The 26,616-nt window shown below is 40.2% G+C and overlaps 1 protein-coding gene across 4 annotated transcripts; it reads left to right on the top strand.

Moving 5' to 3' along the window:
• Positions 1 to 26,387, top strand: LOC133875788 (protein FLX-like 1). 4 transcript variants are annotated; one of them, XR_009901487.1, is made up of 8 exons: positions 1 to 174; positions 887 to 1,514; positions 1,630 to 1,793; positions 3,051 to 3,133; positions 3,324 to 3,457; positions 11,168 to 11,221; positions 21,088 to 21,127; positions 25,914 to 26,387. XR_009901487.1 is itself a non-coding variant. In XM_062314027.1 (6 exons), exons 2-5 carry the CDS (start codon positions 931 to 933, stop codon positions 3,414 to 3,416), a joined length of 924 nt encoding a protein of 307 aa, XP_062170011.1. In that variant the 5' UTR covers positions 1 to 174; positions 887 to 930; the 3' UTR covers positions 3,417 to 3,457; positions 25,914 to 26,387. The 4 variants fall into 4 exon arrangements, 2 of the variants coding, with proteins under 2 accessions (XP_062170011.1, XP_062170010.1); XR_009901486.1 differs by lacking the exon at positions 21,088 to 21,127; XM_062314027.1 differs by lacking the exons at positions 11,168 to 11,221; positions 21,088 to 21,127.
• Positions 26,388 to 26,616: the final 229 nt, after the last annotated feature.

The following is a 26,616-nucleotide window of genomic DNA, read 5'->3' as shown; positions in this document are numbered from 1 at the left end:
CTTTGATCAAGTTGCTGAGAACTCTTTTTCGTTAACCTATTTTCGAAGATTCTTTTATTATCTTGCGACAGCATTAGTGGGCTTAGGTTTTCCAATCGTACTGCGGCATGAACTCTCTCTGACTCTCTCAAATTCTCAATCCACCGACGACTCCAAACCCTTCACGTATCAAAGGTATGTTTTTCTTTTTACCGCTATTTGTGCTCAATTCATGGAGTTGGAAAGTTTCCGTTTGGCTGCTGAGAAAACGGAGGAAAAGAAAAGAAAAGATAATGGTGTTTTGTCTTTCGTGTTTGATGTTGTGCTTTGGTTTGGACTAGTGGAACTACCTTCAGTTTCTTCTTTAGTTTTCCTGCTGTCGCAAATTATGGAATACCTGAAATTTGAAATGTAATTGCGATTTTCTTTTCGTTTCCGCACTTTTCTTGGCCACCAAACGGACGTTTAGGGCTTTGGGTTCTCCGAAGTTTTACTTTTATCTTTTATTTTGTTCTATTTCATAATTTTTCAATAACGTTGGAGTAGGATTGTTATTATGTTATTATGAAGTTTAGGCCTGAAAATATGTATTTCTTGGATCAAATTTTCCCGGGTATTTTTTCTGTGGAAACAAACGAAGGCTCAGAAACCTTTCTTGTTATTCATCTATGGGGTCCATTACATAGTTGTTTAGCTGAGTTCAGTTGAGGATTTTATTTTGTTCTCTCTCTCTCTCTCTCTCTCTCTCTCTCTCTCTCTCTCTGTTCCTTGCCTTATAAATGAAATCTTATCATTGCAAGATTTAATTTCAATTCTGCTCATTTATCCGTTTGTAAATTTTTTGTTTTTGGTTTAGTTTTTAGTAAATAGATCTCCAAGTTGACTGAAATTTCGAAGTGTTATTCAGGTCCATCAATTGGAAAGTTTAACTCTTAGCTCTTGAGAGGAATAATGTCTGGAAGAAATCGCGGACCACCTCATGCTGGACTACCCCCTGCGGTCCATGAACAGCCATTCGGCAGAGGCGTTGGACCAATACCCCATCCAGCTCTACTCGAGGAGATGAGAGAATCGCAGTTCGGAATGGGTGGTCCCAGACCTCTACCTCCTCATCCTGCAATAATTCAGGAGGGTCTTGATGCTCAGTATCAAGACATTCAGGGGCTCTTAGTCGATAACCAGAGGCTAGCTGCTACCCATGTTGCTCTTAAGCAGGAACTGGAAGCTACCCAGCATGAGTTGCAAAGAATGGGTCACTTTGCAGATTCCTTTCGGGCAGAGAAGGATGGTCAGATGAGAGAATTGTATGAGAAGTCTGTTCATTTGGAGGTGGATCTTCGTGGGGTGGAGGCTATGCGTGCTGAGCTTCTTCAAGTTCGTGCTGATATTAAAGAGCTTAGTGTTGCAAGGCAGGAGCTAGCAGGTCAGGGACAAGCAATGACACAAGATTTGGCTAGACTTTCAGCAGATTTGCAACAGGCGCCAGCTTTAAGGGCGGAAATTGAGACTATGAAGCAGGAGTTGCAGCGTGCAAAGTATTAGTTGACATTAAATTATTATTTTTTCTTGTCTGATATTTAGTTTATGTTCCTATTATGCTTCTGTTCATTTCTGATGATTTTTTTTCTATGTTCTTTTGTTGGCATTTAGAGCTGCCATTGAGTATGAGAAGAAAGGATATGCAGAGAATTATGAACATGGTCAGTTGATGGAGAAAAAGTTGCTCTCAATGGCTCGAGAGTTGGAGAAGCTTCGTGCAGAGATTGCTAATGCAGAGAAGAGAGCTCGTGCTGCTGCTGCTGTTGGGAATCCGGGTATGCAACTGCTCTGAGATTTATCTGGTTGAAAATTTGGTTTGAATACAAAGATGGCTCCGCCTTTCCTCCCCCCCTCCCCTGCGCGCCCCTCTCACTGAAGATAAGAAATGTGAACTTATTGAAGTCAGTAGCCAAATAGGGAATGGAGAAGGGAGAATAAAGACTAACAAGCATAGAGAAACACCATAGTCAAAACTCTCCCGAAGAGCAATGAATTGTATAGTTGAAAAGTCTGAGGATAACCCTTGAGGTGTAGGGAGCTGTGAGCAACACTATTTTGAAACTTCACATTTTCTTCGTCGTATGTCAAAATCTATGTGCACTGGAAGCAATCACGGTATTCCTAGGTTCAAAACGTTTTCCTGTTCTTTACTTTTTTGTTCAATTCATACCAAGAAAATGATGGTCAAACTATCTTTGGAAGTTTTGGGAAATTTTTAATTAAACTGATGACTCTTTAGTTTACCGGGTTTTATGCTTCTAGGCAAATTTATTTATTTATTTATTTTTTTTTGTAAAAAAAAAAGAAACTTTTTGCTCATACTAGCTAGGTGTTTTATCTTGCATACTTCCTGTGTACTTGAGGGGGCCGTATGCATTTTTAATGATATTTCGATTACTTATATATATATATATAAAAAAGGCTTCCAAGAAAAAAAAAAAAAAAAAAGAAAGGAAAAAAAAAACTCAGTTTACAGGGCTTTATGTGATGCTTGACTAGCCTTTCTGGGTTTGATATACTTTTCATTTGAATAAAATTATGTGGCAGCATGTTGCTATATTTGCATCTACTTTTATGAAACTCGTGTTGGTTTCAGAGTGGCTTGAGTGAGGTTCAAGTGAGTCAACACATGATGTAAGATGTTGAAATTAAAAGAAAAAGTTGCAAACCACTTCAACAAATTGATATAATGAGTTGCTTCTGTTGGTAAGTGATTAATGAGTCAAGGGTTTTTGGGGCATTAATGTGATGGGGCATTAACGCAAGCCTGTAACTAGTGTTGGGGCATTAATGTGATGAGACTCTGGCCCAGTCGAACTGGTCGGATTCTGGTTGCCATCTGCAACTTATCAAAAAAAATGAGTCAAGGGTTTTTGATTATTTAATTCTTCCTCTATTTTTTTTTTGTTAGTGAATATGCATTAATGGCAATATGCTGATATAATTCCTCTTAGAGCTTGATTTCATAACGATTGTTGAAGGTTGTTTATTTAATTATTTATGGTTTTATCTTTCATCTCTGTTCTATGCAGGGACAGGCTACAATGTGAATTATGGCAATCCGGAAGCAGGTTATGCCGGAAATCTTTATCCTATGAGCTATGGCTTGAATCCAGTAAGTTTTTCTATTTAATACTTGTTCTATGTGTTTGTCTGTGTGGTTGCATATCTTTATTGTCTATATATAAGTGAATGTGAATGACCTGCATCTTCTGTTTGTATGTTTTTTTTTTTTGATAAGTTCTTCAGTTTGTATGTCTTCTTTCTAAAGATTGCATATGTTGTTCTTTCCTCACAACTTGCAGGTACAGGCTGCTGCAGAAAATTTCCCTCATTATGGGCCCACTCCTGGTTCCTGGAGTGCCTATGAAATGCAACGAACTCAAGGACACAGATAGACTTTTTCTCTACGCTATCATGCCAAGCTGTGTTCTAACTGGTATCTTGGCCTGCTACTTATTAGATACTTAGGTCTGGGATTGAAGTGTTGTTTCATGATAAATCTTGGACATTTGCTTATATATTTGGGTTTTTAGTTATTGTTGAAATTGTACTGAAAAATTGACATTTCACATTAGCTTGATGGTGCAGTATGGTATTTTTATTTTGGTGTCTTGATGCAAATCTTCCAACCTACTTCTCTATCTGTTAATGTGTTTCAATGTGATTTATTTATATTTCATTATTCTTTGTATGGGTAATTTACAATGCGCCCACTTTGATATAAGGTAGTTGATTATTCTGTCTTAAGGATGTGTCCAAGTTTTACAGCAAGTCCTTACATTGGAAAGCTATTCCCTATAAGAGGAATGCTTTTCTTTCTTCCTTTATTTTTAATATTCCTTTGAATAAGGAAGAAAATTAAGGTCATTAATAACCAATACAGCAACTGACTTTGGGAAAGTTGTTCTGTAGTACACTACTTTTGGCAGACATCCAGATAAAGTAGGTTGCTTTTCTTATATCATATTGTAGCAAAGGTCTTATAAAGTTCCTCGGAGCTGGGACCAGGAACCGCTGATCAATCCATGCGATCATCATGGTTAGGTCTTAAAGGAGGTTATGGGTATGGTAAAGGCTAGGCCTGTTGTGTACTCCATTGTGGCACTTAAACACTCCCCACATTCCCCCACAACCTGTTAATATTTTTATAGTGTTGTGCAGTGATTAGACATTGCATTTTTTATACATGCGACTATACTCCTGCATTTGCATATTATCCATTTATCCTCAGCATTTTACATATCTATGGCCATACGCAATTAAGTTTCCAATCCATGGTAATTAGATTTTGGTTGACTGCTAAGTGACACAAAACCTCTAGAATGCTATTTGTTGATTCATTGAAAATTTCATGGAGGCAAGTGAAAGTGACGGCTAATAGTTTTAGATAAAAACACTTCAGTAGTAGTTTTGGAGTTTTATTCTTTCATAATGTATAAAAGCTAGGTGTTTTCTTTTGTATATTTCCTGTGTACCTGGGAAACCTTATGCTTTTAATGATAATTAGATTACTTATAAAAAAAAATGAATAATAGATCCTAAAACTCACCAACTCTAAATTTCACCTATCTCTAATTAAAGCCTTGTTTCAACTATTCTGGTCAACTGCATGAAACTGGTAATCACATAACATTGTGCACTTCTTGTGATTAATACCTTTGATAGAGTTTGGGTTTTGTGAGGTAGTCTTGTTCTTAATGTTGTGGTCAGTAATTTTATTATTTGGGTGCATGTACAATTACTACTAGCTTCAAAGTACGCAATTTATTTTTTGTTATATTTGAAGAGGATGTTGATATGTATTCTCAATCAGATATGTTTTGAATGTATAAAAAAGATAGAACAAATTGTATTAATAATACCAATTGGTGGAACTTTTTCTGTTGGCTAGTGAAAATATAGTCCTAGAGAGTACTGATAAAAAATAATTTCCATATAGTCATCTGTAACTGGGAAAAACATAGATTTAGGTGTTTTTTTTATTAGCTCTGCAATTGAGAGGTTGCTGTTTGAGTGGTTGATGTCTACTAGTAACTTACTATCACCCTTCTTTGTGGATTCCCTAGACCTTTGTAATTTTAGAATATTATTTTTTTTTTTTGTTTGTTTTTGTTTTGGTTTTTAGCATTTCTTTTGTGTACCACCCATGTACCTTGGGTGCACTCTTTCATTCTTTCAAAGACATTTATTACCTATAAAGACAAAGTTCTCTACTACCATAAATATTTGCAATACGCAAATTATATTAGTGATACCAATGCACGGAACCGCAAAGCATTCCCTAGAGTAATGAAAAGTATGACATAGTAACAAATTAATTAATTCTATACTTTTATTATTGCCATTGGTGTAGATTTTAAAGTGATAGCCAGTATCTGCTGGTATTCACCATACCACTTCTGGCAGTCAGCACTTCTGTCGTTATAGTTCCATAGGTGTGGACATGTATGTGTACTTAGGCTACAGTTCTGTTTACTGCTCTTCTATCTCTAGATATTTTGATTTGTTTATTAGCTCTGTTGACTTCTTAAGGCATGAAGAGAAGAAAATGTTTGATTTTAGTTAACCGTGCTGCTTCTTCAAGAAAAAGCTCAGGGTCTGTTTGGAAAACTTTTTAAAAACTGTTTTTGCTTATCAAACACTCAAAACTCTTCTCAGGTATTAGTTATTCAAATGGATCTTCAGATGTGGCTCCCACCACTAACACACTTTTCAAAACAAACCACAACTTTTCTCAAAACACAACACTAAAATCAAACATTTTCTCAACCCACCAATCTGTTGGGTGGCCCCGCGGTGGCTGCTACTAGGTGGCCACCACTGTGGAGTGTAAACTGGAATGGTTTTTCTTTTATTTTGGGGTAATTTTTTATTTTTTTAAAAACACTTCCCAACATTTTACCAAAGAATTTTTATTTTTGGACCCCACGTATAACACCTTTTCAAATGTCACCCCCACCAAATTAATTCTCAATTTTACATTTTTTAGAACTCTTGAAAATCCAAAACACTTCTCAATTATTTCTTCCTCAAATCACATCCTTTGAAGTTTCTATCGTCAGCTCTGGCTAGGTTCTGATCCAGCTGTTAGAAAAATCTCGGTAACATTTGGGCTTTGGAATTGTCTAGTTATGTGAAGTCAGTATGTAGATCATTACATCATTATTACCTTTCTAAAAAGGAATCTAGATCTCTCTCTCTCTCTCTCTCTCTCTCTCTCTCTCTCTCGTTTTTGTCATGGCTAGTAAGGTGTGCTTTTCCCCCCCCTTCTTCTCTGGAGTGCGAGATTCCAGTTTATGGCTCCTCCTGAGTAGGAGTGGTGTGCAGAAATATTTTGTCATTGTACTAGGAACTATGAGCACTTGCAAGCATGGATCTGTAAAGCAACTGGCGTAAATTGGAAAAGTTGCAGGCTTTTTAACCCTCTCTCTCTCTCTCTCTCTTTGGTATTGGTTTTTTTTTTTTTTGGGGGGGGGGGGTGGAGACAAAAAGGGAGGCTTGTACTCATGCATTGGAAATTTCCTTTCGTCTCCATAGGTTCTGTGTGTGGGGTTTGGTTTGAGGAGAAGCTTATTTTCTAATAAGTAGATTCCTATCTGTGTCTCATAACTTTTAGAAGACAAGCAGCCAAGAATGTGAAGCTTATTCATTGTATAAGGTATCCTTCCATTAACGAGACATGTTCAGCAGTGGAGATTCAGAATGAGTTTCTTGGTCAAGTAAGTGATTTGTCAATCTGAAGGCCTCTTTTTTCTAAATGTTAATTCTTTTATTTTTTTTGTTCTCTTCCTCTTTTGGCCCTTTTGTCAAGCCCACATAAAACACCTCTTCCTCTCTCACGCTTGTTTGTCCATGGCTAGTAAGGTTTTCTTAGGCAACCCCCATCCAAATTGTGATCGCGCCGTTAGGAGTTGTGTGAAGCCAAGTTGGTCATTGTATTAGGAACTACAAACACTCACAAGTATAAATCTGTAAAGCAATAGGAGTAAATTGCAAGAGATACAGGCTTTTACCTTGGGGGCAGGGACAAAAAGATACAGGCTTTTGCTCATGCAATGGAAATTTCTTTTTACCTCCATAGGTTTTGTGAGTGGGTTTTGGATCGAGGAGAAGTATATTTTCAATCAATAGATTCCTATCCATGTATTGTATCTTTTAGAGGAAAAGCAGCCAAGAATTAAGTGAGGCTTATTCATTGCGTGAGGTATCCTTTCATTGAGAAGGCATGTTCAGCAGTGGAGATGCAGATTTATTGGTCAAGTAAGTGATTTACTATTTTTATATGAAATTCTGTTTTTTTTTTTTTTGGCCCTTTTGTTTGTTGCACCATAGAAAACACCTCTCCCTCACTCTCTCTCTCCCCACATGCGTGCTTGTGTGTGTACAATCAAACTGGTAGGTTGATGTTTTTTTTTTTTGATAAGTAACTGGTAGGTTGATGTTAGTTCATCTTGTCAGTAGCATTTGGTAAAGAACTACTTGGATCATGATTGACCTGGTGTTTTATGCCGTTACATTTCTTCTCTATTCTTTTTCTGGTGGGTCCTCGCTTCAATGCTGAGAAAAAAGTTCTCTTTGTAGTTGTACCATGGAAGCTATTTGGATGATAGTGCAAATGGTCATTGGGCTAAATGTTTACTGTCCACTAGTAAGGGTGGACAGTAAGGTCATAACTTCTATACCATATGGGCGGCTGAATTTTATATTTACAGATCGAAAATTAAAAAGAAAAAGCTATTTGGAAAATATTCTGTGCTTTTGATGTTTACTTGCTGTTTTGACGGGCAAATTTTGACTGATGGGGTGCTACTTGCAGTACTGGTCTTTTTCCCTCCCATATCATAGCTGTTATTATGGTTCTCTTCTTGGTTGCAAGTTTCTGTAGTCATGTTTTGTCAAAATTTGGAGCAAGGGATATGAAACGTAATTTCAATATCAATTAAGGTGAAATTGAAGTACATAATTAAGAATGGACATTGCCTTTAAAGCAAAGGAATCTCCTAGAAGCAAGGGATAATCTATCTAGGGGCATTATTTGTAAAATGTTAGTTTTGAAGGGTAGAATATATGCTGTTTGTTGAAGCTGAGTTTTGTGTTATACTGCATGTAAATAATCACAAGAAACATCAACTCATGTGAGTCTGGAATTTCTAAGACTAGAACTTCTATATTGAAATGCATTATCAGTTGTTTGGTTGCTGAAAATAATGCTTCCAATTAATTAGAGAACCTTAAGTGCAATCATTTTGATTCATGAATAGTTGCAAGATGAACCCCAATAGGTTGGCTCAAGTGGTAAGTCATTTGACTCTGGTGCCTCATGAAACATCAGGTCCCCCCCCCCCCCCCCCCCCCCCCCCCTTAGTGTAAATAATTCTTTGGGGCCACACTTGCGGGTGAAAGCTCGAGCTTTACCTGACCTGTGTGGAGGGAGCGTTTTGCACGGTATCTCGAGGATCTAGTAGGGATGAAGCCCTAGATACCCCAGTTATTAAAAAAAAAAAATTGTTGGATGAGAAACAAACCTTTTTGATAGGTCCAAGAGAATTTATGGCCCTTCTATGGAATATTTATACAAGTAATCCAATTTATTGGCTGTTCTTTATTTGTCCTAGTGTGATTAGGATGTGAAGCAGCTACTGTGATGTAGACCTGCCAATTTTTGCAGTAATTACTTAAAAATTTATTCTTAAATCTAGTGCTGTCGGCTTTGCTTCATCTACGTACTACATGTTCCATGTAGATTTCTTTTTTTTTTTGATACGTAATTGCAATTTATTAAAAAGCGCAAAGGGGCGCAACCTTATACACGGGAAGTATACAAGAGAACCCCTAAAAGGGACGAACAGAGAATAAATTTAAAAATTCTACATAAGTAAAAACACTCAAACTGTGATGGGCCGCTATCCAAAAATATAATGTATTGAGCAACCGCTTCCGTAGCTCCACCATAGAAGTCTCTACATCTTCAAACAGTCGAGCATTCCGCTCTTGTCATTTGTTTTTCTGTCCTTTGACATTGTTTCGCTGTCCCTTGAGAATTTTAAGGTAGCAAGTAGCAACCCACTTTTATTTTTCCTTTTCTTTTTCTCTTTTCGTGGATAAGTAGTGGCAGTCCATTTTTTTTTTTAAAGTAATTATATGTGTATGACCATATTCAATTATATTTAGTGAGATTTATTTAGGAGTAAGTTAATTATTAGTAATTTATTGCATCTATTGTTTGCGGATGATACTATGATTTTTTGTGAGGCAAATTGTGAACAAATTCGTCATTTGCGATGTCTATTCTTATGTTTTAAAGTGGTTTTGGGTTGAAGATTAATTTGCCTAAATGAGAGCTAGTTTTGCCTAAATTAATTAATTTTGGGGTTGACGTAGAAGGTTTGGCTAGTATTCTTGGTTGTAGAGTGGCATCTTTGCCGATGAATTATTTGGGTCTTCCCTTGGGAGCTTCTTATAAGGATAATTTTATTTGGAATGGTATTGTTTACTTATCAAATTTTTTTTTATTTGGAATGGTATTGTTGAAAAATTGAATGTTGTTTGGATGGTTGGAAGAGGCTTTATCTGTCTTAAGGGAGGTGGATTGAATATGATAAAAAACACTCTTTCTAATTTCCTACTTATTATTTGTCTCTCTTCCTTATTCCTGTAGGTGTGGCTGCTCCTCTTGAAAAACTAGGGACTTTTTATGGGGTGGAATTGGTGATGAGTTTAAATTCCATTTAGTTAATTGGTCGAGAATTTGTTCTTCATTGAAATTAGGTGGTTTGGGTTGGGGGGTGGGTTTGAGCAACCGATTTAGTTTAATCTAGCTCTTCTGGAAAAATGGTTATGTTGTAACGCTACAAAGAGGGAAGCTTTGTGGAGATCGGTGGTAGAAATTAAATATGACAGCTTGAGGGAAGGTTGGGTTCCAAGGAGGTAGCGGGGCTCTTCGGAGTGGGAGTGTGGCAATATATAAGGAGGGGGTGTGGAGTTCTCTAGTTTTGTTAGATTTGAGTGGGAGATGGGGACCAAGATCAGGTTTTGGCATGATTTTTGTGGTGTGGGGACCACCCTTTCAAGACATCTTTCTAGACTTGTTTAGTATTGCATGTTCTAAGGACGCGTGGGTGTCAGATCATATGTAGCTTTGTAATGGAATTCTTCAATGGAATATTTTTTACGAGACTAGTGCATGTTTGGGAGGTGGATTTTGTCTCTTCTTTCTTTGAACTATTGTATTCTATCGTTGTATTCTTTCATATTGAGGCAAGGAGGTGAGGATAAAATATGTTGGATCCTGTCCAAGAGGTGAAAGTTTGAAGGGTGGTCCTTTTATCATGTGTTATTAATTCCTGTTAGTTGTCCTTTTCCATGGAAGAGTATTTGGAGAGTTAAGGCTCCTTCAAGAGGCATTCTTTGCGTGGACAACAACATAAGAGAAAATCTTGGCTTTGGATAATCTTTTAGAAGAAGAATGTCATAATGGTGGATTGATGTCGTATATGCAAGAAGAGTGGGGAGTCCATTGATCACTTTTTTCTTCACTGTGAAGTGGCACGAGAATTATGAAGTTCGCTTTTCCATCTTTTCGGTTTTGATTGGGTTATGCCTAGAAGGAAACACGAGTTGTTAGTTTGTTGGAGAGTTCAAAGGGGAAGTTGTAATATTTTGAAAGTTTGGCCGTTGGCCCCTTTTTGCTCAATGTGGTGTATTTGTAAAGATCGGAATGAAGGAGCTTTGAAGATCGAGAAATTTTGTGGTAGAGCTAAAAAAATATTATGTTCAAATCCCTTTGTACATGGATACCGGCGTATAATAGTCTGTAATTTTATAGTTTTTCTGATTTTTTGGACTTTTAATTTTTTCCCTAATAGGGATTTCTCTTGTGTAGTTTCTATGTACTAGGATATACTTCCTATGTAATAGGGTTGCACCCCTCTGTACTTTTTAAAGTGATTGAATTACTTATCAAAAAAAGTTATTGTATGATTGCTCCTTTCAGTTGAATGACAACAATGAATTTGAATTTTTCAATTTTTAATCTATTCATATTTGTGTAGTGATTTTAATAAATTTGGTATCTAGGATGATTGGTCTTACCTGGTCTGCATTGTGCTTTCATGTGTGTTTGACATTTATATGTTTCTCTTTCCAGGTTTACAACCCATTGTCTCTACAAATTTTCTTCTGCATTACATCCATTGATGAGGTATGTATGCACTACATTATTCTGTCTTTGCTCCTAAATAATTTAGGCTTCCTTTTCCAACTATTTTGATAAGTAACTCAATTTTATTAGAAGCATAGAGGGACAGAAGAGCCCGATCAACCTCCATCTTAATTTTTTCTAATTGCCTCTCCATGTCAACAACGCTCCAAAACGAGCTGCGACATCCTTCCCCTTTCCTTCCTAAAAGTTCATCTCACTTTTTTCAACACGAAAAGGGCAAGGAGCTGTAACTTGAGCCTTGGGTTTTAACTTCTGACCAAAGGAACCATCTGCAACAAGATTCTTCTTGTCCAACAGACCAAGGAAATGCTCTATCACCGTCTTCACTATGCTAACCACCTCTGCAAATGACAATACTCCATTCCACGAAAGACCCTTTGCCACCGGAATGGGTTGCACCCTTACCACCGAAAAACAACTCCTTTCCCATGGGGCCTGACGAAGAGGCACCAAGAACCCCTGTATAGCGCTTTGGAAGCATGCCATGGACCTTGTCGAGAGAGGACTCAAAAACGGCCACCACCTTTCCCAACCAATTGGCGAGCATCTTCCATTCCCGCAATTCACACCCTACCGGGACTATAATAATCCCATGCCGACCACCCACTGCTTCTTTTGCCATCTCCAAGAACCGGCTTGCTTTGTTTGAGCCTTTCTTAGCAAAGAAAGCCCAGCTTCCCTTCCTCGTAGAATCAGTAAAAGCAGAGTCCACCACCAAGCTTACCATTTTCTCGACCGCTTTCTTTAAGCAAGCTACGCTATATTTCCCAACCACCATAACACTGGCTAACCCATGTCTTCTCTCAAGCCAATCGCAAAAAGGACCCCCCCTTCAGGCATTGAAAGCTCAAAGGCTTTAGACTTGACGCAAAACCAACTCAAATAATCCATCTTCCAAAATAACGTTTAGACCTTCACCGGAGGAGACAACGACAACGGCGAAAGCATCCTCCTCTTGTTGCAACCTAAGAGTGTACAAGAAATTAAAGAACAATGAGACCACATCTACCTTCCAATCATGCATTGATCTGATAAAGGTGATATTCCATTGTAAAGTGATGTTAGAAAACTGCACAAGATCAAGTCACCGATGCCTCCTTAAAGTGAGCAATACTAAACTACACCGAGAAAGCTGCTGTTAAGGTCTGATCACCTCACAACACATCAAGCTAGAACCTGACCTTAGCCCCATTTCCCACCTTATATCTCACAAAACTAGAGAAAAGCCCCCCCCCAACCCCCTTCTTAATGTTTTTCCACACCCTAAGTCCCTAACCCTGTAGGACCCAAAAGCCTCATTGGAACACCAACCTTCCCACATGCTACCATATTTAACTTCCACCACCGACATCCATAATTCTTCCCTCTCCATGACATAGCGCCATAATCATTTATCCAAGAGAGCTTGGTTAAACAAAAGCAAGTTTCTAACCCCGAACCCGCCTGAAGGAATAAGAGTTCAAATCTTCAACCAACTGACAAGATGGAATTTGAACTCATCTCCGACTCCACCCCACAAGAAATCCCACTGAAGTTTATCGATGTAGTTAGCAACTCCAGTTGGGATTAGGAAGAGGGACAAAGAAATAAGTAGGCAAATTGGAAAGATTGCTTTTGTTCAAAGTGATCTCACCACTCTTGGGTAAATAAAGCCTCTTCCAACCCGCCAAACAATGTTCCATCTTTTCAATAATGCTATCCTAGATAGATCTTGCCTGAAACAAAGCCCCCAATAGAAGACTCAGGTACTTCATAGGCAAAGAGGACATCCTACAACCAAGAATACTAGCTAAGTCTCCAACATCTTCCATGCCACCTACATGGATGAACTCTAATTTGTCCAAGTTAATTTTCAACCTCGAGACAGCTTAAAAGCATTAGAATAGATACACAAATAATGGAGATGATCAGGACTTGCCTCACAAAAAATTAGGGTATCATCCACAAATAATAGATGAGACACTAGGAGCTTGTCATTATTTCTAGACCCCATCGAAAAACCTGATAGAAGCCTCGTATCCACAGTGGTAGACAACATTCTACTCGGAGCGTCCATGACAATGATGAACAAGAAAGAGGAAAGAGGATCCCCTGTCTCAGGCCACAAGAGCTATCAAAATAATCGGATGGAGTCCCGTTAATCAATACAAAAAAATGTACTGTAGAGATGCAATGTGCTATCCAATCACACAATTTCTCCCTCCACATCTCATGAGCAGATACAACTGGAAATCCCAATTAACGTGATCATAAGCCCTCTCTGGGTCTAATTTGCAAAGCATGCCTGATACCCTTGATCTAACTCTACTGTCAAGCCATTCATTTGCAATAAAGACAGAGTCTAAAATCTATTTCCCCCTCATAAAAGTATTGAGACCTAGAAATGATCCTCACCAACACTGCATTCAGCTTGTCAGCTAAGACTTTAGAGATAATTTTATAGACGCAAAAGTTTTGCTATCATGTCCATGATTATTTAATTATCTATGGTGTAGTTGGAAGCCTGCTCTCGCCTCTTCCTCTATGCTCTAGCGTCGGCACGTGAGAGTGCGTCTAGCTAGGGGTTGTTCCTCTTTCGATTCCTCTCGCCTTCTCTCTCTTTTCTAGCAGCTTTCTTGCCTTTTGGGGGTTCGAGTTTCGGTTTGCAGGCTTTGTGGGGTGTGTTTCTCTTAGGGAAGCCAGTCGGTGCTACTTTGGTTGGGTGTATCTTTGTCTTGGTGATGTGAACATTCTGGTTTGGACGTCTGTTTTTTGGGGGTGTAGAGAGATGGAGAAGAAATTTTCTATGGAGGCGAAGTCTTTTGCAATCATGGTTTTGGATGGGGCGTCGGTACTAAGGGTGGTGGAGAAGAGAAATTTTTTTTTGGATGAGGTCATATTGAGTGCTCAGTGCTCTGATTAGTTAGCGTCGGCGTTGGGGGTGCTGATGGGTATTTCGGAAGATCAAGAATTTGTCAAGTCTTTCCGAGAAGGCTCGAAAATTCTGATTGCTGGGAGGGGTGGGAACAGAACTGGACGCTTCTTAGAGGCGACAGTATTTGGTTTGGGCGGTCGGAAAGGTTTCATTATCATCCCTGAGGGTCGTGGAGGGTGGGGATGGCAGAAATTCTCCGGCGAGTTGCGTAAGGCTGTCAACTTCCTCTCTGCTACGGTGGGTAGCGGGCAAGGCTCCTCGTCTTCGTCGATTAAAAAGGATGCGAAGGTGCTAGGGCCAAGCGTGGGCTTGGCTTCAAAGTGGACGGGGTCGTCCTTTGTGGAGGTGTTGTGCTCGGTTCCAACCTCTGCCGTGAAAAAGTTGCCCTTTGTGGGGGATCTTCGTTCCGGGTTGAGGGTTTCGTTGGAGGAGCCGGGTGCTCTTGATTCCCACCCAGCACTGACTTATGCAGAGCAAGTCTTGAGCTCGACGGTGGGTTGCCCACATGATCCGTTGGTTAAAGACCGGTCTCTTGATTCGCTTGGCAAGAAGCCTCCCCCACGTTCAAATTCGAATTTTGAATGTACTATGATGCGCATGTGGAGCAAGCTGGTCAACGGTTTGAAAGTGGTCTTGGGTCGGGCTATTAGGAATTGTTTGGGCCGGCTTGTCGGGTCTGGCCTGGGTCAAAAACGTTCTGGTTTTCGCTTGGCCCGACTCCTGCTGAAACCTAAAGCACATACGGCGACCGAACCAGGGACGCTTCCTTTTCCGACGCCGTCTCGGCAGGAGCCCTCATCGTCGGTAGTTCCAGGGGCTCTTTCGGTTGGTTCGTCTTCTTCTGGGTTCTCTCTGGTTCGTCCTCCTAGGGGTTTGGAGGCTGTTTCGTCGGGGAAGAGTATAGCAGTTCCAGGGGGGCGTCTTTTGCCTTTCCGGTGCCATCTCTTCGGCCGGAGACGGCGACCTCATCACCGGCAGTTCCAGGGGCTTTTCCGGTTCGGTCTTCCTCTTTAGGGGGAGGGTCTAGCAGCTTGAAGGTGGATCCTAGCCGGGTCACTGCCTCTAAGCCTCTCGGTGCTTCTCTGGCAATCTCTCAACTCACGGCCTCTCCTTCCTCTGGAGCAACTGAGTTGGGGGAGAAGCTGTGCTCTTCTCCCTCAGTAGTTTTTAAGCCTTTTCAGAGTTATATCAGGAAGGCGAGGGTACTCAAGGAAGGGGTTTCGTTGAAGTGGAATGATGTGCTATTTTCAGATTCCCTGAAAGCCTCGAGGATGGTCGCCGACTTAGCTGTTAATAAGGCTTCAGTTGCAGAGCCTTTAGCGAAAAAGGTTGTTGAGCCTCCAGTGAAGAAGGACTTTCTTAGAAAGGGGTTTCTCAATCCTCGCTTGGATTTGCCAACCACTTCCTCTTCACCTCGAAAGGTCTTTGATGGAGGGATAGTCGGGCCTTCCTCCCCTCCTAGAGGTTGCTCAAGTTCTTCACCTGTTGAGGGTAATGGATTCTCCCAATCTTAGAATTGGCCGATTGGTTTTGATCATAATGGGGAGATTGTGGTTTGGGAGGGAGGACGTTGATTTTTGGGATGTTTTGCCTTTGGATTGGGCGTCAGAGGGTGCTTTTGGGGAGGAGGCATCGGCAATTTGGGATGCCATGGAAGAAGAATTTCAGCGTGATAAGATTATATCGCACCAAAAGTCCAAAGGCAAGAGTGAGCTTCTGAATCTGCATAGCTCTTATCAACTATGGCGACGCTAAGCCTTCCGCTAGGAGTAGGAAAGGAAAGAACCTTATGTTGTAGAGTTGTATGATTGGGTTGGTTTGTGGGTCGTTCCTCGGGCTTTTCGTTTTGCTTGGGATCTTTTGAGGATTGTTGTTCTTGGGTTTTTCCCTCTATATTTTGGGTTTTGCTTGTATTTCGGGTTTAGGGTTTTGGGGGGGTTTTTTCATGTTTTTTGGGTGGGGGCTTCTTTTGTAGTTTTATGGGAGTTTCTTCTGGATTTTGGGCTTTGGGTATTGCGTGTGCGTAGGTCCTTGTGGGTTCTCTTCTGTGGGCTAGCTGGGTTCCTGTGTATACTTCCTGTGTACTTAGGGGTGCTTTTCACTTTTTAATAAAGTTTTTCTTACTTATCAAAAAAAAAATTTATAGATGCCACCCATCAGGCTAATAGGATGAAACTCCTTAATATCCACCACCCCGACTTTCTTGGGAATAAGGGCAATAAAAGTGGGATTGAGGCTTCTTTCAAACTTACCTCGAGCATGAATCTCATGATAAACATTCATGAGATCTTCTTTAAGAACCTCATGACAAGTCTTTTATAAGGCCAAGGAAAAACCATCAGAGCTCGGGGCCTTATCACCGTCACAGCCTTCACAACCTCAAAGATCTCGCTCTCCTCTAAATCTCATTCCATCCACAAAGTCTCATTAGCACCAATAGAATCAAAATGAAGACCATCGAACTTAGGCTGCCAACTGAATTGTTTTGAATAAAGGTGAGTGTAAAATTGTAGAATGTGATCTCTTATTCAACGGTGTTGCTCCTTCTGATAGAATTGGCCACTCGGTGGAAAAAATTAGTATTCTTGTCTCACTCACTTGGCCAAAGTGCCCTCTATATTTGTCTCGCACACACTTCTTCCAAGGACATCCTTTCTAGGTCACTAGTAATCTTAGCCCATCTCACCTTTTCAACATCAGATAAAGATCTTTCTTCTCCAATAACATCAAGATCACGAAGTTTGCCTAAAACCCTTTCGCTTCTCGACATTGCCAAATTCCTCCTCATTCCATTTCTTCAAGTCGACTTGCTAAGCTTTTAGTTTGTGCACTAGGACAAAACTAGGGGAACCTTGAAAACTATAAGACATCCACCGTTGTTTCACTTTTTTCCATGAAACCCTTTGACTTTAACTAGATATTCTCAAACTTAAAGTACATTGCTTCTTGCAACTACACCACAATCAAGCAATAACGGAAAGTGGTCCGAAAGAAGTCTAGGGAGCCCCTTCTGAGAAACATCAGGAAACTGGGCTTCCCAATCAGGAGAGAGAAGAAACTTGTCAATTATTAGACCGCCTGACAAGAGGGATATCCATAAGACCTTGTTCAAAGATGAACTTAGAAAACTCCGACATAGTTGGGGAAGAATGGGTGTCACTAGATCTCTCACTCGAGTAGTGGGTGATGATGAAATCACCCCCAATAAATTCCACCTGCTCATCAATCCGGCCAATTCATTCTAGAGCACTCTTTTGTCATTGTCAACTTTAGGACCATAAACACCTGCGAAAGCCGACTCGAAACCATTATCTACACTTCTAAAAGAGCAAGCAACAGAAAATGCCCCCACACACTCAATTTTCTCCACCACCTTCTTATCCCACATTAACAAGATCCCTCCAAAAGTCCCTCTCGAACCCAGAAAACACCAATCCACATGATGATAACCCCAAACGATGTGCACAACACACCTAGACTCTAGCTCTAGTTAAGTTTCTTGTAAACAAACAATATTAGCCTTCCATTCCTTATGGAGATTCCTTACCCTCAACCCCTTATCCCTCTCATTCAACCCTCGTACATTCCTAGACAGAATCTTAGGCTTCATAAAGAAACAATAGGACCCCTCCCCTTACCTTTGCCTCTACTAGATTGACCTCTGTTAAGGCCATAATTGATAGAACAGGCTAACCTCTTTAACTCATGGTGCCTCTTGTTCTCTAACTTAGATAGAGAACTAGAGGGATTGTCTGAACCATATTGATTTTGACTTGCTTCAATGGCAGTGAACAAGACTTTGGCCGCCATGTCCACTATAAGACTTTGCCTGCCATTTAGGAATATATGCAAAGGGGTAAAGAGAGAAGTCGATGGAGAACTACCAAATGCAATGAGACATCCCCACAACGTGACAGAAGCTCTTAACCTTTTGAAGCACCCAATCTAAATAATTTGAAGCAAGCAAAACTGGCTCTTCAATAACAAGGGGATGGACATTCAATGGCTTGCTGTTCCTAGGCTCTTCCCTCAAGTAGAGAACCAATTCTGATAGAGCAGGCATCTTGTACTCACTGCAGCTGGTCAGGGAAGTCCCAGCTTCACTACTTACCAACAGGGATGACCGCACAACCTCTAATTCCTTTCCAGCGCCACTGCTTTCCCCTTATTCTTGTCCAAAGGAGGGAAAAGGACCCCAGGATTCAAACCTGGAATCGACACTCTCTTCCCATCTCTAAACTCCAAGACCCAAATCCACATCCTCAACTAGGCTTGAGCATGAGTCCCTTGCGCTCAATCGTATTTTCCACTTAAGAGTCTCTTCGAACTTGGGTCGACACTGGTTTGGAATCTTGGCCGCATGTGGCGTAAATGGGCCTAGACCTTTTGAATTCATCCTAGCAGGTTTGGCCACTCAAGAAGGATTAGGCGTGCCCAAGCCCGCTAGCAAGGTAGAAAGGGCCCACCCCTTAGAGCTGGGACTCGTCTCCTTGAGCCCGCTGGTTGAGTAGAAGAGCCCACGTCCAAGCCCACAGAAGAAGCTTTTGCACCCGAACTCCTGAGTTGAGATACATTGGGCTCTAAAAGACAAACTTGGCCTGAGACTTCACTCATCACTAACAGTCTTCATGTGGCCGGCAGCTCTCTCAGGCCCAAAAACACCCTGGCCCCCCTCTAGTTTGACAATGGAATGTCCAAATTTCTCTTTTAGCAAGAGTCAACGGCGAAACCACTGGAGAGTCAGCTGGCTGAGTGGAGGGGCAACCCAAATCCGCATCCTCACCTAGACCTAAGCATGAGTCCCTTGCGCTCGATCGTATTTTCCACTTAAGAGTCTCTTCGAGCTTGGTTGACGTTGGTTTGGAATCTTGGCCGCATGTGGTGTAAACGGGCCTAGACTTTTAGAATTCATCCTAGCAGGTTTGGCCACTCAAGAAGGATTAGGCATGCTGAAGCCCATTGGCAAGTTAGAAAGGGTCTGCCCCTTAGAGTTGGGCCTCGTCTCCTTGAGCCCGCTGGGTTGAGTAGAAGAGCTTGTGCCCAAGCCCACAGAAGAAGCTATTGCACCTGAACTCCTGGGTTGAGATGCGCTGGGCTCTAAAAGACGAACTTGGCCCGAGACTTCACGCATCACTAACACTCTTCATGTGGCCTGCAGCTCTCTCAGGCCCAAAAACACCCTGGCCCCCCTCTAGTTTGACAAAATTTCTCTTTTAGCAAAACCATCGAATTCCCCAATGCGTGAAACTCTGGGTCACTCCCATATCACCCTCAAGGACCTTCGTGCTGATAGTGTCCTTGTTGCTAACACCCCAGCCTCTCTGCTCTTTGCCATTTGAAATTCCAGTATTGCTTGTGCACATGGTGACACTTGACGGAATCGACCTCTACCCCATTGGAGCCTCTGCATCCGACCTACTTGTAGCCCTAGTCGACTGCTTCGCTACCACCGAAGTAAGACCACCCATACCGAATGTCTGAACACCAATGTTATACACTTGGCTAGACAAAGACCTAGCGCCGAAGGATGACTCAAAGAAAGCTAACAACTTTGGCAACTCAAAGGCACAATTTATTAAAACCTTCCCTTGTCCCTTCAGAATGAAGATGAAGTGACGCCGACCACCACCACCACCTATTCCGCCAGAGCCCCCTGAATGTTTGAACCTGTCTGTGCAATGAACGCTCTACTGCCAACCCTAGAAGACTTCACAAACGCCCTCAGTTCCTCCCCTTGAATCAATGCCTCCATGGCGGCCGAAAGCCACGCGATGACCTTACCCAAGAAGACAGCTCGAGAGACACCCCTACTCTTTTCCAAATTTCGCAACATTGCGAGACCCTCCTCTATCGAACAATCGAAAGCCTTAGCTTCAAAGAAAAACAACTCGAATACCCCATTGCAAAATACCAAAGATGAGAAACAAAAAGATGTCGAGGCCAAAAATAACAACAGGAAAGAGAACTGTCGAGACGTGCCAACTTTATCGAAAAAACAACTTGAATACCCCATTGTAGAAACCAAAGATGAGAAACAAATAGACACCAATGCCAGAAATCACAACAGGAAGGAGATAACCGTCGAAAGGTCTCTGCAACCAATCATTTGCGTCGGAGTCAATGAATAATGCATGTTATCAACCTGCTGTCTCCTCCCTACTCTTCAGAATACACATTCCTATAACCATTACACCAATGTTGCACCTTGTTGACAAAGCCTTCTGATTTGAATCACATATTCTGAAACCTGAAAGTTCCCTTCCCTAATGCAACCCAGTACAGTCCAATATCATGGATAATGATCGGAGAGTTGTTGAGGAAGTTGTCTCTGAACATCTGGGAAATGCTTCTCACAATCTAATGAAGCAGGAAATTTATCAATTTGTGACATTGACTGTGGGCATGGGTATTTGATCATGTGAACACTCTTCTGAAGGAAAATCAACCAATCCAAGTTCTAAGATAAAATCAGAAAAAATTGAGATTAAAGAAGAAAGTCGGCACACCCAAATCTCTCATAGGGAATCAGACAACATCAAAGTCCTCTTCCACACTCCAAGGGACCTCTGAAATGGACAGAATTCCAGAAAATTCTTCCCACAAGCCTCCTCCAGCTCTGTAATATTCAGGACCATAAACACCAGAAAAAGCCCATCGAAACACATCCCTTTATGTTGCAGAACTGACATGACACATACAGGATTATGTGGAGTCTCTGGCCCATTTTTTAGACAATTCTTTCAGAATGGACTTTGTGGAATTCAACTGCTCATATTCTCAGTGCTTGTGGGTTATTAAACAAGACATACTTGTATTTACTTTTTTCTTTGAAAAATATATACTTGCCTTCTTCTGGTGCTTTCAAAAAAACAAATGTGGTGAAATTGGAGTACGCATTTACTAATTTAGAAGTGTTTTACCTTGATCATAGGGTGGTTTGATGTCATAGAAAGCGTCGGTGCGGGTTTCAGGTTGTGTTAAATATGATCTTGTCTTGCATGCATATTTATGACTCGTAATTTTATAATGAAGCCTTGCTATATATTCCACTTTATATGATTTTTGGTGGTATTTATCTTTCTAGAATCTGTAGAAATAATAATGTTCTATGGACAGGAATTTAAGAAACGTCTTGTGTTGAAACTATCCAAGCAAATGTTTCTTGATTTTGACGAACATAAGATTCTGGGGATGTGATAGTTGAGTGGGTCCTACATAGGTGCTCTATTCAAGTGTTTTTGATCTTGGTATCAAGAATGGTTTTGGGAGATGTTACCCATGGATTGGTGCTGTTACATGTTACAAATTTCATGGTGACATATGGTAGAGTAGCCAGGAAAGATAAATTGTGAGATAAGGAGTGTAATGGTGTTTTATGGTTTGTTTATTGAGGGAATTATTATTGGGATAAACAGCATCCTGTACTTATGATGGATATGAGCGAAACTTGGTAAGGAATTCTTCACTTGTGGTCTTGGCAAATGTTTGTGGTGGAAGAGTTGAGAAGATTAGTGACGTACTGGGGTGCAGGAATTTTTTGATAAGCATTAAGCCAATCTCATTAAAAGCGTGAGGCACTCCTTTGTATATTGGGAGTATACAAAAGAAAACGCCTAACTAGAGAAACGAGTAAGGAAATCAAGAAAGTTAAAAGAAAAGGGGAACACATAAGCCGTAGTCCAAAGATACAAAGTGTCATAGAAGGAGCATAAAAGTTCCTCAGAGGTCTTCTCCACATCCTTAAAGCTCCGGTTATTTCTTTCCCTACATAAGCACCAAAAGTGGCAAGCGGACGCCATTTTCCACACTGATAACCCGTCGTCGCATAACCCAAGACAATCCAAAGCAATTGAAAAGAGAATATGATATAGCAGAAGCTACATCACAATGGAGAAGAAGATGGTCCACAAACTCCTCCGTCTTCTTGCACATGCAGCATCTGTTTATCACGATAACATGGCGCTTCCTGAGATTGTCCAAGCTGAGGATCTTCCCAAGAGCCACCGACCACGAAAAGAAGGCCGCCCTTGAGGGGGCTTGGGTCCGCCACACACTTCCATGGAAAGCGAGTACCTATAGGACAAGTCAAGGAGTGAAAAAGAGACTTGACCTTGAATAGGCCTTTTTTAGAAGGGACTCACCAAAGCTTGTCTTCGCCGCCTCTTCAAACTATAACTGAATGCAACATCTAGAAGAAAGAAGCAAAAACATCCACCTTCCAAACATGAGCTTCTCTAGCAAAGCTCACGTCCCAATGGTTGGAACCACCTAAAAGCTCTAGGTTATTTGCAACAGAAGCGTTCTTCGCAGCGGCTATACGAAACAGAGCTGAAAAAGCTACCTTGAGAGTCATATCCTCAACCCATAGATCGTGCCAAAAGCTAATCCTGGTCCCATCCCCCACTTCGATTTTGGTGTAGCTTGAAAAAGTTTCCCAACCTTTTCTAACATTCTTCCATAATCCCACCCCAATAGCTCCTGCGGGAACATGGGAGCACTATTTGTCCCGTAAACAGCCAAATTTGGATACCACCACAATTCTCCACCAAGCATCTCTCTCAATACCAAAGCGCCAGAACCATTTACCTTTCTAGAGCGCGGTTGAACATTCTTAAGTTACGGATACCCAATCCTCCCGCAGAGATCAAAGAGCAAACTTTAGCCCAGTTAACAAGGTATATTTGAATTCTTCACCAATCGCTCCTCATAGAAAGTCACGTTGAAGGTTCTCAATGCGATTGGCCACACTAGGAGGGATGGGGAAGAGGGACAAAAAGTACGTAGGTAGGTTGAAAAGTGTGCTCTTAATAAGAGTGACCCTGCCCTTTGGAAAGATGCATTCATTTCCAACTGGCCAACCGACGCTCCATCTTTTTCATAATGACATCCCAAATCGACTTTGCCTTGTAAGAAGCCCTTAGTGGAATACCAAGATACTTTAGGGGCAGAGAGGAAGTCCCACAACCTAGGATGCCAGTCAACTCAACCATGTTGTCCACATTACCCATAAGAACCAAAACAGACTTAGCCAGATTAACCTTTAAACCAGAAACAGCTTCGAAAAATAAGAGTAGAACTTGGAGATGGCGGAGATGATTAGGGTTGGCCTCACAAAAGATCAAAGTATCATCCGTGAACAAGTGTGAGATATTTACGACTGGAGGCCTAGAACCTTTGAGAAAACCTTTATCAACAGTAGAAGTGATCATTTTGCTCAAAGCCTCCATGATTATAATGAAAAGAAAATGAGATAGTGGATCACCCTGCCTCAACCCACAAGAGCTATTGAAAAAGCCAGTTGGAGAGTGCCATTTACCAAAATGGAGAAGCGAACCGAAGATATGCAATGTGCTATCTAAGAGCACAATTTCTCCCCGAAACCACATATTCTCATCATGTACAAAAGGAAATTCTAGTTGACATGGTCAAAAGCCCTTGCAATATCCAGCTTGCAAAGTAACCCAGGATCGACGAACTTGAGACGACTTGCCAAACATTCACTAGCTATAAGAACCGAATCCAGAATTTGCCTTCCTTTAACAAAAGCGTTCTAAGGCTTAGAGATGATATTCTCCATAACAGGACTCATTCTATTAGCAAGAACTTTAGTGATGATCTTATAAACCCTACTGATAAGACTAATAGGCCGAAAGTCAAAGATATCGATCGCCCCAGCTTTCTTCGGAATTAAAGCAATGAAGGAAGCATTAAGGCTTTTCTCAAAATAGCTTATGAGCACAGAAATCCAGGAAAACCTACTTGAGATCAGATTTGATTACATCTCAGTAGTCTTGAAAAAATGCCATAGAGAAGCTATCAGGAAAAGGGCCATAGAATATCTAGATGGCCAAAGTTTGCTTTTGACATTTTAGATGAAATAGCAGTGCTTAGCACTTCCTTCAGGAGTTCAATCGGGGTTTCCCATAACAATTACATGGGTATGTGTCACTCTGTGTGTATATTGTTTTCAATATTCACGCTCATGTGTGAGCTTGTTTCCTGTGTCTTGGTATCAGTGGGTTGGGGTAAGGACTTTCATACACGAATAAACCCGAATCTGCTTGTACGAAAAAGGTTCTGGGTCTGAATTGATTTTAGCTTGCAGTATGCTTTAGATGAAAAAAGCCACGTCACCAGGGGTATAATGCACATGAAATATCACATATTATGATGATGATAGAAGATATTGCCTTAGTGCCTTTTGTGGCGTCTATGAAGAAAAACGAATGATAAAAGTTTTGAGCACTGTGAAAGGACTTTTGAGGAGATTTAAGTCTTTATTTTTCAACACATTGTTTATATCTTTGGACAGCTGCTTTTGTTTCTCATTTAATAATTAGTTATCATGATTATCTTTCAAATTGGATGACCTATGGGATATCCTATTTTTTATAGGGTAAATGTATAATAAATCTCTAAGTCGACTCACAATTTGAAAATAGTTACTTACTTTTTAATTTTAAACATTTACTCCTAAACTTTTTCGCGTTTTTGAATTTGGTCATTCTGTCCATTTTCCATCCAATTTTGTTACCTTCATTTGGTTGAGTCACCGTTTGGCTACATTAGCATCGACAACTAAGCCTAAAAATCGACGCCGTTTCAATATTTTCTTATTTTATTAATAATTTTTTAAAAAAATAATTTTTTTTTTTTTTAAAAAAAAAGAAAAAGAAAAAGAAAAAAAGAAGTGGGTGGTTGAGCCACCCCCCATGGAAAAAAAAAAAATGATGGGTTTTGGCCCTTGGAGGTGGCGGAATCACTCCCATGGGCAAACCCTAAAAAATTTTTAGAAGGTTTGGCCCATGGGGGTGGCCAAACCACCCCATGGACAACCACTAAAAAAATTTAGAGGGTTTTGTCCTAGGGGGTGACCGAACCACCTTGGGGGTGGTTCGGTCACCTCTAAGGGCTAAAACCCATTATTTTTATTTTTTATTTTTGGCATCAGGGGTGCCACCCCCAATGGTCAAAACCTATCTTTTTTTTTTTTTTTTTTTTTTTTTGGCCATTGCCACCCCCATGGTGGCCAAGGAGTGTAGCTGAGCCACTTCTTTTTTTTATATATATATATAAAAAAAAAAAAAAAAATTATTTATTTATTTTTCTTTTTTATTTATTTTATTATTTTAAAATAAGAAAATATTGAAACGGCGTTGTTTTTAGACTTAGTTGTCAACACTGACGTGACCAAATGGAGTTAACAAAATTGGATTTAAAATGGACGGAAGGACCCAATTCAAAAACGTGAAAAAGTTGAGTAAAATGTTTAAAATTAGAAAGTGAGGGATCATTTTCAAATTGAGCGTCGGCTCAGGGATTTATTCTACATTTACCTCTTTTTTTTAATCTTTTTTTTTTTTTTTATTTACATATTTTTTTTCTTTTGCAGTATTACTATTGGTTGTACCAGCTTCTATTTTATGGATCAGTGCATCTTTATACAACCTGTAGTAAAACACTAGAAGTTGTGATTATTTCAATTAGTTGTTATCTTGGCCAAGTTGCCCGTGAAAATATTTTTTGCAGAAATTGTTCAAATCCACTTGGACAGGGAGAGTTGATTTCTTTACAATGAGCATGTCATGGCAAATCGTGACTTCTCTTGTTTTTGTTTTTATTTATTTATTTATTTTATTTTTAGATGAATAAATCAAAATTGGCATTCAATGTTTGGTTTGTCACAATCTGATACACGGTTTAATTGGTAAGCATTTCTTTCGATCATCATATTTACAAGTTGAGCTCCACTTTCAGGTGGTTGTCCTTTGAAGCGCTGGCTTTACTGGGAGTTTCCTGAAGACGTAATTGGCCATTTTCATGTCTATACTGCAAGGGGTTTTGATCCAGCTTTCTGACATGTCTCGCTTTTGGTGGCCTCATCTCCCTTGGGCACAGCGTTGAAAATCATCTACAATTTGCAAGCTAATAATGATATATTCTTTTTGATTCATTTTGTAAATTATCAAAGCCTGTTATTATTGGAAAAGTAAGTCCCTGTTTGGGACTGCATTTTTATATCTAGAAAAAGCTTCATTTTCATGTACTAAAAGTACTTTTTAACCTCTTTTAACACAAATCTAAACAGGTTCCAAGTCTCGTGTGTACTCTATTGTCTAGCCCAGCATTTGGACCCAAAAACAAAAAAGAAAAAGCATGTTTCGTGGTCCTTGTGTTGTATGTAATGTACTCATTAATAGAGGCGATTAAGTGTCTCCCTATTTTCCTTTTGTTCTCAGTACATGTTAAACAGTATTCTCTTTCTTGTTTAAGCAAATTAACATTTCTTCCGGTAAGCAGGTGGAGCAGGTTTTGACGGAAGCTTTTACATCATCAACGTCTGCCATATGGAATGTTCTTACGGATCTAAGCTCACCCATCAATATAAATTTCTATATCAAAAAGGACTTTCAAAGATAACTGTTTAAATTGGATTTTGAATGAATTACTATTGAATTTT

Source organism: Alnus glutinosa, chromosome 8 (assembly GCF_958979055.1).
Source record: "Alnus glutinosa chromosome 8, dhAlnGlut1.1, whole genome shotgun sequence".
Lineage (NCBI taxonomy): Eukaryota > Viridiplantae > Streptophyta > Magnoliopsida > Fagales > Betulaceae > Alnus > Alnus glutinosa.
Note: the sequence above shows the minus strand (reverse complement) of the source record. Positions and strands in the feature narration are given on the sequence as shown.